At 54.1% G+C, this 15948-nt stretch overlaps 1 protein-coding gene across 1 annotated transcript in view; it reads left to right on the top strand.

Moving 5' to 3' along the window:
• ITPR1 (inositol 1,4,5-trisphosphate receptor type 1) overlaps positions 1-12783 on the top strand; it is a 160408-nt gene extending 147625 nt beyond the window's left edge. Inside the window, exons 60-61 of the mRNA XM_058813043.1 lie at positions 6566-6727; positions 11452-12783. Coding sequence (XP_058669026.1) covers positions 6566-6727; positions 11452-11541 — 252 coding nt within the window. The 3' untranslated portion in view covers positions 11542-12783. The remainder of the gene's footprint in view (positions 1-6565; positions 6728-11451) is intronic.
• Positions 12784-15948: the final 3165 nt, after the last annotated feature.

The following is a 15948-nucleotide window of genomic DNA, read 5'->3' on the forward strand; positions in this document are numbered from 1 at the left end:
AGGAGGAGGAGGAGGAAGACCGAGGAGGTCAGGATGTGACCTGGAGCTGACAGTGCTTTGTTTGGTGGTAACTTCCCAACAAGCTGCATCTTGAGATAGCTGGCCAGAGTTAGCCAATATAATTGCAGGGTTAATGAAGAAATCGTGGCAGAGGCTTGGGAGAGCCCGGAGTGCTTGGCAGCAGGCCCTGGGCTGCTGGAAACACTGTGTCATAGGCACGGCCGAGCTTTGTGCTCGCAGGGGAGGAACGTGTTCCGCCCTTGGTGCAGCCCAGGAGCTGCGCTGGGAGAAAGGAATGGTCAGCCTCACCTTCCCCGGCTCCGGCACAGGCTGCCCAGAGCAGCTGTGGCTTCCCCATCCCTGGCAGGGCCCAAGGGCAGCTTGGGCAGTGCTTGGAGCCACCTGGGACTGTGGAAGGTGTCCCTGCCCATGGCAGGGGGTGGAACAAGATGAGCTTTAAGATCCCTTCCAACCCAGTGCTTGATTTTCCCGGGTAAACCACCTGGAAATATATATATATATCCATGCTGGGAATGCTGGGTTGGCATCCCAGCTGACCAGGCAAAGGTTCCCCTTGGGCTGAGCGTGTGTGTGAGCAAGGCCTGGGTGGATGAAAGCAGAAGGAAAGGCTTGGGGGCAGTTCTGAGGAATGGATGTTTGCATAACGTGCTGGCTTTGGGTGGATCCCAGACAGCTGCCAGGGTGGGTGCGTGTGGAGAGGAGGGGGAAGGCTCCTGCCTGGAAACCCTGGGGTGACACACGGGGAGCACAGACCAGCACTGAGAGAACAAACCAGCACTGGGAACACAACACAAACCAGCACCGGGAGCATAAACCCTGGGGTGACACACGGGGAGCACAGACCAGCACTGAGAGAACAAACCAGCACCGGGAGCACAAACCCTGGGGTGACACACGGGGAACACAAACCAGCACGGGGAGCACAACACAAACCAGCACTGGGGACACATCCAGCAGGGGGCACAAACCCTGGCACCAGAAAGCCCCTGGGGCCGAGCGTGCTGAGGTGGCCCCGGGCTGGGTGAGGCCGGCCCTGAGTCATCCCCTGACCCCGCTGGCCCTTGTGCAAGAGGATGTGGGTGACAGCAGCCCCTGCCAGCAGCGTGCGGCTCAGCCCCTCTGGGGAATTGCTGCTCCTGCCCAGCTGTGGGGCCTAGCGGGCCCCACTTCAGTGGGATCTAGCAGCCCAACAGGAGGCTGGTGTGGAGAGGTGGCCTCGTCCTCTCGGCAGGCAGGACATGGCCCTCAGGAGCCCTGTCCCCGCGGTCCATCGGGCTGGGGGTGCTCAGCTGGGCTCCAGGCACTCACCCACAGCAGAGCTGTCCCGGGGTGGGGCCGTGGTCATCCTGCACCTTTGGGAATGGTGTCTGTGTTCCAGGCTCGCTGCTCTGTGCCAGCCCGAGTGCCACCTGGGTATTGAACAGAGAAAAGGAAATAATTAGTTATTGCACCCTGAACCTTGTGTTGTCGGCCTCCTGTGGGACAACACGGGCCTTGTGAGGATTGAGAGTGCTCTGAGTGTGGAGGGGAGAGACACCATCAAGTGCTGGTTTTCATGGAGGGGAGCAGTGCAGCTTGGTGTGGAAGAAGTGATGGTGCAGAGACAGAACCTGATGTGGGGATTTTTCCAGGAAGCTCAAGAAAGAGGAGTCCCATGTCACCACAAACAAACAGATGCATTTTCAGAGTGCTTCACAGAGCTCTTTTGTAGCTGTGTGGGTCTGATTTTTAACTTCCCATGACAGAAACTGAAATTTGCTGCTGCTGCCTTTCCCTGCTTGTGTTCAAGAAACAACTGGACTTGGCACTCAGTGCTCTGGGCTGGGTGGGGATGGGGCACAGCTTGGACTTCGTGAGGGTTTTGGAGGTTTTTGGAGGTTTTTTCCAAGCAAAATAATTCCGTGATTTGTAAGCGATGCTGCTGGGCAGCCCTTTGGTGGCAGCTGTGGGGATTTATTTTGGAGAGGGCTGAATCAGCCCTTCAGCACCCATAACTCTGAGGCACAGGGTACACGGGGACGCTGGAGAGGAGTGGGGAGTCCTTGGGGCGAGCAGAGCCTCCCTCCCTGCCATGAGCTGGCATTCCTTGCCCAGGAGGGGCAGGATGGTGCCCCTGCTGGCACAGCCCGTGCTGAGGTCGCCTCCCAGCCTTTCTCAGAAGCACTCTTCATCAGAAAGGCAGGAGGAGCCGGCGCTTCTCAGAATGAATGGCAGCAGCGCTTCCTCTGCCTTCCCAGGGCATGGCAGCGCCCCTGCTGCTGCCCTTACAGCAGGGACTTTTCCAACTTTACCTAGAAAAGAGCTGCAGCCCGAAACCCAGAAACCCAGCGCTTGTGGTCAGCCCGCTTCCGGCAGCGCTGTGCTGGCTCCGGCTGCTGCAGCACGGGATGGGCCTGGGCTGGGCGCGGGGAGCTGAGGGGTACTGGGATACTGGGATGGGGAGCTGGGGTACCCTGGATGCTGGGAATGGGGAGCTGAGGGTACCCTGGATACTGGGAATGGGGAGCTGGGGTACCCTGGATACTGGGAATGGGGAGCTGGGGTACCCTGGATACTGGGAATGGAGAGCTGAGGGTACCCTGGATACTGGGAATGGAGAGCTGAGGGTACCCTGGATACTGGGAATGGAGAGCTGAGGGGGTACTGGAATACTGGGAATGGGGAGCTGGGGTACCCTGGATACTGGGAATGGGGAGCTGAGGGGATACTGGGAATGGGGAGCTGAGGGTACCCTGGATACTGGGAATGGGGAACTGGGGTACCCTGGATACTGGGAATGGGGAACTGGGGTACCCTGGATACTGGGAATGGGGAGCACAGTGAACCCTGGATCCTGGGAAGGGAAGAAGAGCAGAGTGCACCCCAGGATGCTGGGAAGAGGAGCTGAGTGTACCCCAGGATCCCAGGGCAGAGGGTGCGGAGGGCATCATTGGTGTGTGGGTGCCAGCAGCTGCACAGGAGCTCGGGCAGCCTCCCCCGTCCAGGCTCACTCCGTGCCTCTGCAACACCTCCAAAGCCCCAGGATGGACATGAAGCTGTGCCTTTAAAGGCACCCCAGGGCTGAGCTGAAGTTCAGCAGAAACTGGATCGTGGAGATATAAATCTTTTATTGACCCCTGCGTGGCAGTGCTGGGAGCCAGGCTGGCCCAGCAGGATCACCATGCCCTGACCTTTCAGCATTCCTGCTCCGTGCCGTTGGTGCTGGCTCTGCTTAAATATTTATTTATTTGAAAGCAAACACCCCCACGCTCCCAGCAGGGACAGGCCAGGCTGTGTGTCAGCAGCCCGGTCACATCCAGCTCCTCTCTGCGGGGCTGGGGGGGCTCAAGAGCAGCCTCAAGGTTTCCAGGGAAATCCAGAGTGTATGCAGAAGGCAGAGCGGAGTCCTGCCGTGCTGGCAGCTCCCCTCTGTCCTCTCTGTGAGTGCCAGCCCAGCCTGGCCAGCAGCACTGCCTGGTGCCTCCACAGGGATGTATCTGCACCTCTCCTGTGCTTTCCCAGCCTGTTTGGGTGGGCACCCCCTGTTTCCTGCCGGGTGCCAGCTGGACGTGCCCAGATCAGTGCTGGGTTAGCGTGGTGCTGACAGCTGTGGAGGGGGGAGGCACAGCAGTGCAGCCCAGTCAGGGTGGGCAGCGATGCCCAGGTCCTTCCTGAGCTGTCCCTGCACAGGGAATTTCCAGTGCCCATTAACCCTTTCCAGGGGGGTCAGTGCCAGTTCTGAAGTGTGAGCTCAGACACCCCCAGGGCTGTGTCTCCTTGTCCTCAGCCTTCCCCTGCCTCAGCCTCTGGAGTTCACAGCTTGGTTTTCATCTTTCAACCTGACATGAGAACTAGAGGTGCTTTGTTGGTTTTGTTCAAATCAAAGCCAAGATTTCCTGACTTTGAGGGCTGGGGCTTTCAGAAACGCAGCGAGTTTGCAGGCTCTGAGCAGGCTGCAGAAGCTGTGGGTGCTGTTTGATTTCACCTTCTGGGCCTGGAAGGATCAAGTCACAGCCTCTGCAGCAGCTGCAGTGCTGGCTGCAATTGCAGAGTGATGTTGGAAAGTGCTTGGGGTATTTGTTATGAAACACTGCAGGTAGGGAAAGTTGGTGCTTCCCTCATCCCTTTCATCCTTCTCAAGGATGGGGCCTGGGAACACTCTGGGGATGGCCTTAGAAACGTTTTTGGGAATAAGGAGAATGTTTCTGGAGCAAGAAAGGGGCAGGCAGGAGCTTCAGGGCTCCTGTGTCTGCCTGGAAACCTCAGGACATGGACCTGGGGCTCCAGGCAATCCTGCAAATATAAATTGCATTTTAGTCCAATTTTCCTCATCGTCTGCCCTTGTTTCTTCCCTGGAGGAGCAGGGGGAAGTGCAGTTGGTGTTGTTGGTTTTCCCTGGGTGGGAGATGCTGGACCTGAGCACAAATGCTGAGCTGCCCCCTCCTCCCTAATGAGCCTTTTACTACAGCTGGAAGAACACAGTGCAGTGCTGCCTGTTCCTGCTATTAAACCTTAATTGTGGGGCTGCCGTTCCCTAAAGTCCAAAATATTTTGGCACTTGTCTTGGTAAAGGCATATTTTTTTTGTACATAGATTTTTTTTTTTCCCTTTTATTAGCAGAAACCATCTGCCCTGTAAACAGAGATCAGGAGCAAACAGCCTTCCTGGCAGTTCTGCATCACGTGGGAATGCTGTGGTGCCTGCATGGGAAAGGGCCTGCTTTCTGCTTTCTGCTTTCTGCCTTCTCATCCTGGTAAAAGGAAACTCCAGGCACATCAGAGACAGCTAATTTAAGCTGATGAGTCTTGGCATCACATCTGAATTGCAGAGAGGATGTGACTGGAGCTCTCTGTAGAGGTGCACAGCCCTGATTAAGCAGGATGGATGCTCCTGGGAACGAGGGGGAGCATGGAGGGAAGGCTTGGAGCTGGAGATTCAGGCAGGGAATGACAAAAAGGCAGGAGTTTGCAGTGCTGCTTTAAAAACGAGCTGGGAGCCCAGAGAAGAGCCTGCCAGCCAGTGGGGTGAGCTTTGGTCGCTGTTAATCAGCAGTGCTGATTGGTTTTTGATTAAGAGCATCCCTTGGTGTCAGTGCAGTCTCCCTTCAGCATGGCTGGTGTGTTCAGAGCTCCCCAGCTGTGTCACCTGTGAGAGCACACACACCTCACCTCAGCCAGCCCGAGTTCAGCTTCCATTTCAGAGCATATCTCCAGCGTGGGAGGAGAACCAGACTGGATGGGAAACCAGTTTGATGTTGAAGTGTAAGGTGTCAGGACGTGGAGTGCACCCCTCCTCCTCTTTTGTGGCTTTCTGTTCCGCTCCTGCCTTTATTTTTAACATCTCTGGCGAGTACCCGAGTGCCTGTGTGAGTCTGTACAGGCTTCTCAGGCTGAGTGTGTGTCCAGTGGCATTGCTGTGTCCGGTGGCATTGTTGTGTCCCGTGGCATTGCTGTGTCCAGTGGCATTGCTGTGTCCGGTGGCATTGCTGCGTCCGGTGGCATTGCTGCGTCCAGTGGCATTGCTGTGTCCGGTGGCATTGCTGTGTCTGGTGGCATTGCTGTGTCCGGTGGCATTGCTGCGTCCAGTGGCATTGCTGTGTCCAGTGGCATTGCTGTGTCCGGTGGCATTGCTGTGTCCGGTGGCATTGTTGTGTCCCGTGGCATTGCTGTGTCCGGTGGCATTGCTGCGTCCAGTGGCATTGCTGTGTCCAGTGGCATTGCTGTGTCTGGTGGCATTGCTGTGTCCGGTGGCATTGCTGTGTCCAGTGGCATTGCTGTGTCCAGTGGCATTGCTGCGTCCGGTGGCATTGCTGTGTCCAGTGGCATTGCTGTGTCCAGTGGCATTGCTGCGTCCAGTGGCATTGCTGTGTCCGGTGGCATTGCTGTGTCTGGTGGCATTGCTGCATCCAGTGGCATTGCTGTGTCCGGTGGCATTGCTGTGTCCGGTGGCATTCCTGACTGCAACTTAAACATGGACCATGAGAGACTTTGTATGGCTGAGGGAAAAGCTCTACAGGCAGTGCTTTGCAATGTATCTGCCCCTCATTTTAGCCTGAACCAGACAGTCAAAATAGGGTTTTCTTTTTCGTTAAAAAGGAAGTATCTCAGCTATGGAAGAATTTCCAGAACTTGGTTTCTTTTGTCAGAGAGCACAGCCAAGCTTTGCTTGACCAAAAAAGCAGAAAATCTTCCTCAAATAAAATTTAAAAGACAGTGAGATGGCAGCAGGTTTCTAGCACTGGGAAGTGCTTGTCCAGATGTGAAATGTGGGCTGGTTTAATGTCCAGTGGTTGTGCATTTATGCTGAGGTGTGTGTGAGGGAGCAAGGGCTGGGGACAGCGAGTGGCTGGAGAGGAAGCCCAAAGTGAGCAGCCCCAATTCCCAGCAGTGCCTCGGGCTGGCACTTTGCAAACTTTCCAGTGAGATGCAAATGCAGATAAGTGCAGATAGCTACAGATAAGAACAGAGCTGCTGCATCGAGGAATGTCCCGTGGCTGCAGAGCTGTGCTCTGGGGGCAGGTTTTCAGGTGGCAAACGCTAATTGTGCCCTGCTGTGTGCCCCTCAGGAGAGAAACCTGGACTGGTTCCCCCGCATGAGGGCCATGTCACTGGTCAGCAGCGACTCGGAGGGAGAGCAGAACGAGCTGAGGAACCTGCAGGAGAAGTTGGAGTCCACCATGAAGCTCGTGACCAACCTCTCTGGGCAGCTGTCAGAGCTGAAGGATCAGGTAAGGAGCAGGCACACACCATGATGGGGCAGCACAGGCTCCTGCCAGCCCCTCCTGCAGCTCCACAGCTTCTCCAGACCCCAGGGAGAGCTTCCCAGAGTGGCTCGTGGGTAGGAAAGCAGTGACAAACTAGAGTCCCTCCAGAGCCCCATGCTCCAGCTGACCTGCCTGGTGCTGGCCCAGCTGGTGAGTTCCAGAGTGGCCACATCAGAAAGGGAAAACTCGTGTTAAAAACATCACCAGAGTTAACTTCAATCAGTCCTGGCTGGGGCAGGGAGCCTGCGGGTGTTGTTGTTGTTGTTGTTTGGGGTTTTAACCCCAAGAGCTGAGTGTGATCCTGTCAGCCAGAGGGTGTGACGCTGACACCAGGGCTGTGTCACCCTGTGCACCTCAAAACCCACCGAGAACACTGGAGGAGCCTCGAGTGGTTGCTGGTGGTGCTGGTCTCTCTGTGCTGCGGCTGTGCTGCTGAGCAGATGAGATTTGGCTGCTGCCACCCCCAGCCTGCAGCTCACACATCCCAGGAGGGTTTGCTCTGCACCACACGCTGCTGCTGCTGCTGTGAGCCAGCGAGTGCTCCGCAGACCTCGCAGGGTTCTTCTGCTGCAGCAGCTTCTCTGCAGCAAGAGCTGGGTGGCTTCTGCCCTGGCTGGGCTCGAGGTTGTCGTGGGCTGGTGCCCAGCCCAGCAATGGTTTTGTGAAGGACAGAGGCAGCAGGGCTTCAGCTGGTGCTGTCCCCAGGGATCCCGGCCTGACTGCAGGGAGCAGGCAAGGAAAGCACTGCTGCCTGTGCTGCCAGGAGCTGTTTGTGGTGCCTGCTTATCTCTGTGCATTAATAACCTGAGCCAGATGGTTCAATTAGTGAATTGATGCAGGTACTGGCACTGGCTGAGATGAATTGCTGACTTGCACCTGGGTGGTGGGTGGAGCAGTTCCTGTCCCAGCACCAGTGCCATCCCTGCTGCCCAGCTCTGCTGGCCTGCCTGGGTGTGTCCGTGCAGCTCTGCTGTGTCAGGAGCCCTGGCAGCCAGCACTGAGATCAGCTCCTGCCTCCCAGTCACCCTCTGCAGCTGGGCCCTGTCCCCAGCACCCTGTGGAGGCAAGGAAGGGATTAATTGGGGGCCTGGGAGCTGACAGCCTTGCTGCCCAGGGCTGTAATTAGTGCTCAGGCACGGTGCCACAGAGCCCCTTGCTCCTCTTGGTCTGAGGATGGAGGGCAGAGGCAGTTGCTCTTTTGTCTGGGCTTTAATTCGTGCTGGGCAGTGGTTTGGCTGTTTAGCCTGGGGACAATGGCCCTGCCGTGTGTCCTGGGTGTCCCTGCTGAAGGCTCTGACTCCAGGTGCAGGCACAGGAGCTCCCCATGGCCACAGCCTCACTGACACATTTCTTCCTTTTCTTCCTTCTGAAGCTCGCAGCCCTCTTGGCTGACCAAGCACTAAAACCTCTCCTTGCTCTTTGTGACAACAAGAATGAAGGGTTTAGCTTTTAGAGGGCTATTTGACTGTAAAAGCAAGAGAGGAAACCAGCTTCATTAGTGTGGTGATAGCTTTTAGGAATTCCCCTAAGTACCATTATTGAGAGGCCTGCTGAAGATGCAGGATGCTCCAATTATGTGACAAAGCCAGTATATCCCTCCTCCTGATCCGGCACTGTCTCCAGAAAAGGAACTAACTCAGGGAATTCTTATTTGTATTTATTTTCTTGTAATTAAATAAAGGGAAAACCTCTCATTCATTTGCTCTTCAAGCTTGTTAGGTTTCTGGAGACTCTAATTATTAGAAGCCAAGTTCCAGCCTGCCTGCTTCCCCAAAGTGCACCAAGAGCCATTAAAATCCTGATCACTTTAATTCTGTGTGAAAAGATTGCACCATAATTGTCTGCAGCAGCAGGGGATTAGATGTAATCACCCAGAAATCCTTCCCAGAGTTCCAGCATCCCTCCTGGGGCTGGGCCTGGCTGGGGACAGCCCCCTGGGCTCCAGGTGAGGCTCAGGGTGACAGGCAGAGGTGGGACTCCTGGGGCCAGCCCCTGTTTGGGGACAGCGCCCTGGGCTCCAGGTGAGACTCAGGGTGACAACCTTTGGAGCCAGGCTGCCTCTGTCAGGCCCAGGCATTATTGGGGAGCCCAGCCTGGCTCAGCTGAACCCCTGGGCAGTGTTTGGGTCCTGGCAGCTCCCTGGGGATTTGCTGTGCCTGGCTTTTATGGCCTGTTAGCTCAGGTGTGCTGTCACTGGAAAGCTTTTGCAGGAGATTCACTCTCCAGTAAATGTGATGGCAATAAGTTGCTCCCTCCTGCAGCCCTGTGCCCTCCACACAGCATTAAGTGTAGTGCAGGATTAATAATGTTCTGCATTGACACCAAAATTGCATTTCTCCCTCTTATTTATGGTTGGTTGCTTTATTCTTCCCTTTTTTAAAGCCACATCTTCTACAAACACCTGCACCAGGGTGCACAATCCCTTTTCTACACAGCATGAAAAATATCTCCTACAGTCCCTTTTCTTTATTCTTCTTTCTTTCCTTTTCATTCTGTGCACCCTCTGAATCAGTTTATTGGCAGTGTGAAATTGTGCTCTCAGTTTGCTCAGTGAAGATAATTAATGTAAAGAGGCATTTTTAAGCCAAGTCCTCGTGGCCTCTCTGCATTTCCATAACTTGTGGGTTATCCTAGCAGCAGTTTAACATGTGGGTTCAGCAGGGCGTGGGTTGTGTGTGTGCTCAGGGAGCTCTGGGAAGACCCCTCTCCTCCTGCTCCCATTCCCTGTGAAGTGTCAGAAGCTTTTTGTGGAGAGAATTCCAGAAGTGTGCCCTGTTCTCAGGAGGCTGCAGCTCTGCCTCTCTTGGGCCAGGCAGTGAGCAAGGTCAGGGTTAATTATGGTTTCAAGAGGAATGCTGGTGTTTCAGTCCCTTTCCTGCTGGTTAAGGGAGTGCCAGTGGGCACAGGGTGAGCTGTGGGTGTGCAGCAGAGCAGCCTTGCAGAGGCTGCCCAGCACTGCCCCTTTGGAGCAATCCCATCCCCACAGAGAGCCCCAGGTCAGGCACTGGCCAGCCCCCAGGATACCCTGCCCCAGCTGGGAAACTCCATCAGCTCTGAAACTGGGGATTTAAACAGACACACTCAGGTGGTTTACGGTGACCAGGGTGCTGGGGCCGGGTTGACTGTTGGATTTGATCCTGGACGTCTTTTCCAACTTTACCAATTCTGTGATCCCAAATGTGTTACAAATGAACCAAACAGGTACACACCACCTCCCTTCTGCTGGGGTTGCTGCCACAAGCAGTGACACTGGCTGGCATTTGTCATTAAACAGCAAAAACTGGAGAAGTTAAATGGTGGCTGTAGCTGTAAGGAGCAGCAGGAGCAGGATGGGAGTGTGGATCATGTGCTGAGCCCTGAGGGGGTGGGGGCACTTGGGGGAGCTCAGGTGCCCTCGGTGGAGCAGGGGTGAGGCTGTCCTGGCATTCCCTGTGAGCCATCCCATGTTGTGGCTCCTCTGCAGCCGCAGCGTGGCAGGAGCTGTGGGATCCAGCTGTGGGACCCAGCTGTTCGCTCCTGAGACCCTGCCCAGCCAGAGCCATTCCTTACATGGCTTATGTAACTTGTCAAAAGCCTCCCAAAGTTTTAAAAAAGCAGAGTGGAGCCATTGGATTGTGTCCATTTCTCAATATCAGCAATACCAGTGATCCATTTCCCATTCATAGTTCACCGATCGGGAGAGCAGCATTCCCCATCTGCTTCCCACTCATTAAATAACAAAGTTTGGGCTGTGTGGCAGTGAGGGGGTTAAGCCCTGCCTGGCAGATGGGGAGGGCTGTTGGCTCACTCGGGATGAGAGCAGGGAGTGCTCAGTGTTTTCCAGCAAAGGCAAGGGTATTCCCAGCCTGACTGCAGGGCTCGCCCCTTTTCCGCCCCCTCTGCTGGACGGGTTAGCGAGAATTCCTGACAGGGGAGGTTTCTGCAGGCTGCTCCCCGCTCCGGTTCCTGCTGTCTGCTGGGCTCTGCCGGGCTGTCTCTGGCAGTGTCTGGGCTCTGCCGGGCTGTCTCTGGCACAGCAATGCCCAGGCACACAGACGGGCTGTCCCTGGCACAGCAGTGTCTGGGCACAGAGATGAGCCGTCCCTGGCACAGCAGTGTCCGGGCACACAGACAGGCTGTCCCTGGCACAGCAGTGTCCGGGCTCTGCAGAGCTGTCCCTGGCAGTGTCTGGGGTCTGCAGGGCTGTCCCTGGCAAAGCAGTGCCCAGGTTCTCCTGGGCTATCCCTGGCACAGCAGTGTCCGGGCTCTGCAGAGCTGTCCCTGGCAGTGTCTGGGCTCTGCCGGGCTTCCCCTGGCACAACAGTGCCCAGGCACACAGATGAGCTGTCCCTGGCACAGCAGTGTCCAGGTTCTTCTGGGCTGTCCCTGGCACAGCAGTGCCCGGGCACACAGATGAGCCGTCCCTGGCAGTGCCCAGGCTCTCCTGGGCTGTCCCTGGCACAGCAGTGCCCGGGCACACAGATGAGCCGTCCCTGGCAGTGCCCAGGCTCTGCCGGGCTGTCCCTGGCAGTGTTTGGGCACACAGACACTCGTGGCCATGCTGAGTCTGGAGTCCCCCCTGCCCCAGGAGCAGGCTCTGGCTGTAGCCAGGGCTCTGCAGCCAACGCCAAGCACAGCAGGCCCTCGGGCGGGCGAGCTGACGCACAGGAAGCGCCGGGGCCTAATGAGCAAACTTGTTAATTTTCCAGATGACAGAGCAGAGGAAGCAGAAGCAGCGCATCGGTCTCCTTGGACACCCCCCGCCCATGAATGTGAACCTGCAGCAGCAACCAGCCTGAGCTGGGAGGGTCACCCCCAACACCCCCGGCCCGGAGGCTGCTCCTGAACCTTCTGTGCATCCTGTAAATACCCTGGTTTTATACGTAGATGTATATGACTGCTACTCTTACCAAGCTGGGGGCGCGTGGATTGTGATTAGAACTGTTGGCACGGGACAGAGGTTAAACTTTGTGCCAAAACTATCAAAATTGCCTTTTCCTTGGAAGGACTTAAGAGAGCACCTGAATTGCACTTGAAAAGATTATTTGACTATGTGACATGTATTTTGTATTTAAAAAAAAAAAGAATAGAATAGCTAGTATTTATGTTTTTATACAATTGTGCAATATGAATTATGCAATCACAATATATTTGGAACTCCTGAATGTCCTAAGGGAGTGCACATCTTTGGATCTGGTGTGTTAGTACAATGTAATAAATGGTATAAAATTACAGGTGTAAATGAGGCTGCTGCAAAATTGTGTAACTGGTGATTTTTTCATACCCTTGGACATTTTTGTACCATGTGTGTAAATATCTTGCAATGCCATATTTGTTGCCTCTTCCTCCCAGGGATGATGCTGGGACTCTGTGAGCTGTTCGATTGGTATCGATTAAAGCAAAACATTATTTTGAAGCTTCCGAGTGAGGAAAGCAGGAGGTATTTTTCAAGAGATTTCTTTAGAGTACTGAAGCTAGAAGAGCTCAGACACCGGGTTTTTTAAATGCTAAGATTTCTTAAAGGGAACTTTTTATGCAAAATGGAGTTTGGAATGAGGATGCGCTGCTGGCGAGTTGGTGCAGTCTCCCAGGACCGAGCCGAGGCTGTCCAGGCTTTGCATTCTCAGTGTGTAGGATCCTCTCCTTCTATTTTTTCATTAGAGACCTACGTGCCTGTTAAAGCTTTAGCAAACAGGCACTGCACCGACTGAAACGTGTCCTGTAGCTGAGCACTGATGTGTGTAATGCTTGTGTGAGAGCCACTGGTTTGAGGCTGCTCTGTCCCACCCCTTCCTCTCCCTGCCCCCTTTCATTTGGTCACTTTCTTTGGTTTCTGATTCTCCAGAGTGTGAAAGGAAACTTGTTGGGTTGTTGTTTGGCTGTTTTTTTTTCCTCCAATCCGCTGCATAGTTTTATACATGGACCTCATTTTACAGAAGCTGACTTCTCTGCAATACTGTCTACAAAAGAAAAAAAATGAAAAAAAGCTAAAGAAAGAGCTATGAAAATTTGTAAATGCATAAATATAGGTATTTAAATAAATGATGCAAAATACTCTACAGTCAGAGGCTGCTGGTGGTTTGTGTCCCCTCCAAGGTGGTGTGTGCAATTCTGTCACACACAGGTGTCCTGGGATGTGGTGTCACAGGGGCCTGGCAGGTAAGGATGGGGCTTTTCCCAGAGCCCAGAGGAGCAGAGGTTGATTTTTTTATAACCAGAGCATGTCCCTCCTCCAGCAGTGAGAGGCACTGGCACCCAGGGAACTTCACCTGCGGTCACTCCGGGCTGGGATACTTCACACTCTCCCCACTGATAGTTCAGGTTTGTGGCTGTCATTGGAGAGAGTTAAAAACCCCTCCAGCTCCAAGTATTGTGTGCACAGGAGCGTTGCTGATTATGTGTATTTGATTAAGATGTAGCAGGAACTACCTGGTACAATTAATCATCTTTAATCTGGTAAGTGCACACACTGTCTGAGGTGGGTGCATGTCCCCAGCTCAGGTCATCAGGAGAGCTCAGCTTTCAGGAGGGCACCCGAGGGGAGGGAGGAAGGAGGGCAGCCTGACCAGCAGTCTCCCAGCCAGATTTATCGGTGAGATTGTGACTCCTTAATCACATGTATTTCCATATGTATCTCCTGGCAAATCTGCCTTCCCCTCTGCAGCAAGGTGTGTGCAGAGGGAGCGCGGCGCTGGGCTGCCGCCGGCGTGGTGGAGGAGCAGGATTTCATCTTCCCTGAGCAGCAGAGACACGTACCTGACTCACTCCTTCCCCTCCTGCCATCCAGGGATAAGCAGACACACAAATTTGTCAGGCTTCCCGGAGCCTCTGCCAGTCAGGTGAGAGGGAGGCGGCTGAGCACAGCCTGGGAGGGCACCCCTGAGGATGGGCGCTGTTGCTTCATCTTTACCTTAAAAAGGCAGAAGCAGCGAGTGCTGGGCACTGGCACAGCCTGCTCTGCTCTGTGATCCGTGTGAAAGCAGCAGGGTGGAACCCGGGGCTCTCACTGCGGCTCTGCCCTCCCAGGAGCTGCGGGGAGATGCAAAAAGGGAGATTCTGTCCCTCGGGTGCAGCTGCAGCAAGAGGAGCAGAGCACGGCCACCACCCCGGCAGTGGGGATGCAGGGCAGGTGGGTGGATCCAGGGATGGCACGGATGGCTCAGGAGGTCACACTGTGTCCCCAGCCTGAGCAGGGGCTGTGTCATCTGGTCAGCAGAGGAAAGTGACTGTTCCTCCCCTCAGCCCACGAACAGGTCATTCCCGACTGCAGATTCATTTCTGCAGTGACATTTCATGCATGACCATCAAATTTTTCCTTTTTCTTCTTTCACTCTTGGTTCAATCTAAGCTTTTTTAAACTTTTCTTTCTGGCTGAACTCCTCTGCCCATGATGGCTGTGCCAGCAGAGACAGGCAATGGTGAAAACCCTGCTGGGGCTGGTGGTGGTTCTGTCCCTGCAGCTTCCAAGGTCAAATCTGTGTTAGGACTTTCCCATTCTGGACTGAGATCTGGTGCCCCCATGGCAACTTCCTGATCTCAGAGAAAAGCTGTGTGAGGGATCTGTTTAATTTCCCCATTTGGGTACCCTTTTCCACAAAAGCTGAGTATCTCTGACATCACAGAAAGCTTTATTCACCATTATTGGACTCTCAAGTGAAAAAAAAATCCTCCAAAACCTGAGAAAGTCATCTGCAAATTAAGTTTAATTTTGGTCCTGCACAGGAGGGAGCTTTCTGGCTCTAAAAACACATCGCTGACATCCAGTAAAATTAATGATTGGGTGACAGAGAAATGGCTGTTGGTTTAAGGATTAGATTGAAACCAGGGAGGTTCCACCTGCCCTACACACACCTGGGTTTTCCTTTGGCATCCGGTTTCATTAAGCAGGACTGCTGGATGTTAAAAGTTTGGGACCACTTTGGGATTACTTTGTCTCTTAAATAAGACCTTCCATTTGGAGGTGGAAATCAAAAGTGACCTTCTGAAGAGGAAGAAACAAACTGAATATGCCAATTTTGCTAATAATGGCAAGTCCTAGAGGGGAAGGATCTCCGTGCATTCCTCAATTTGCATGACTGGCTGAGTGTGTGGAGCAGCCTTTTCTCCGCTAATGAAGCAGGTGACATGCTAATCAAGGCAATGCAAATAACTGCTCTGAAAGCACAGCCACGGCCCCAGCCCCGCCACAATGGCAAATTCAAGCCTCATCCTCAATTTTGCTGCAAATTGGCAGAGGGCAGGACAAAGGAGCCGGGATTGCAGCCTCGGTGCTCACGGCGGGGCCTCGCGCTGGGGCGCGCGTGATGGAGACCTCGTTACATAATGGGGGCTTGATTGATATCAGGGAAGTCATAATACAGCTCCATAGCAATCCCTCTGGTCCCCCTGGATGGGAAATGCTCCTACACACAAGCCTAATAGGGGTTTTAAATTGCCCATTGTGTTTCCGAACAAGAGAAACTTATTTGGAGTACTTTCCCGTTTCCAACATAAGCAGCTGAAGACGCTGCCATGTGTGTTCTCTGTGCTCTGCAGACCCCCTGGCTGCAATTCCAGGCACACATCCCATCTCAGAATGGGTCAGGTGGGAAGGGATCACCTGGTCCAACATCCCTTCTCCATCAGGGCCATCCCAGAGCTTGTCAGGAGTGCACAGGAGTTCCCAGGGGTGCCTGTGGAGCCATCCCGTGCCAGAAAATCCAGTTCCACGTCAAGTGCCTTCCCACCTGGGGACACAAAGCTCCTGCTGACACACTGGGTGGCTCCCTGTTTCCCTGGGAGACTCCCTGGCTGTGGGCCAGCGTGCCCAGGTTCTCCCACGCCGCGCTGGAAGTTTCGTGCCAAGGTGTGAACTCCCTGGCCCGGCCAGCACAGAGTGTAACCTTTACACCCAGCACGGTGCATTTACCTCTACAAACACACTGACCAGGCTTTGAGCTCGCTCAGGATGAGCTGTGGGTATTTGGAGTAAAATCAGGACAAATATTCCTTCTAAGTGAAACTGGCATTGTCACTGCGACATAAGGAGTAACTTCTGGAGAGATGCTGTATTTCTCCATCCAATTTTTTATTTACTACCTTTCCAACATTCTTTCAGACTAAACATGTTAATGAGCTGAATGTCAAAACCACCCACGAGTAAACTGAGCTGTCCCATCCAGTAGGCTGATGTTGGTTTGTTTTTAGTAACTAGCAAGGATGCTGGA

The sequence above is a fragment of the Ammospiza caudacuta genome, chromosome 12, assembly GCF_027887145.1.
Source record: "Ammospiza caudacuta isolate bAmmCau1 chromosome 12, bAmmCau1.pri, whole genome shotgun sequence".
Lineage (NCBI taxonomy): Eukaryota > Metazoa > Chordata > Aves > Passeriformes > Passerellidae > Ammospiza > Ammospiza caudacuta.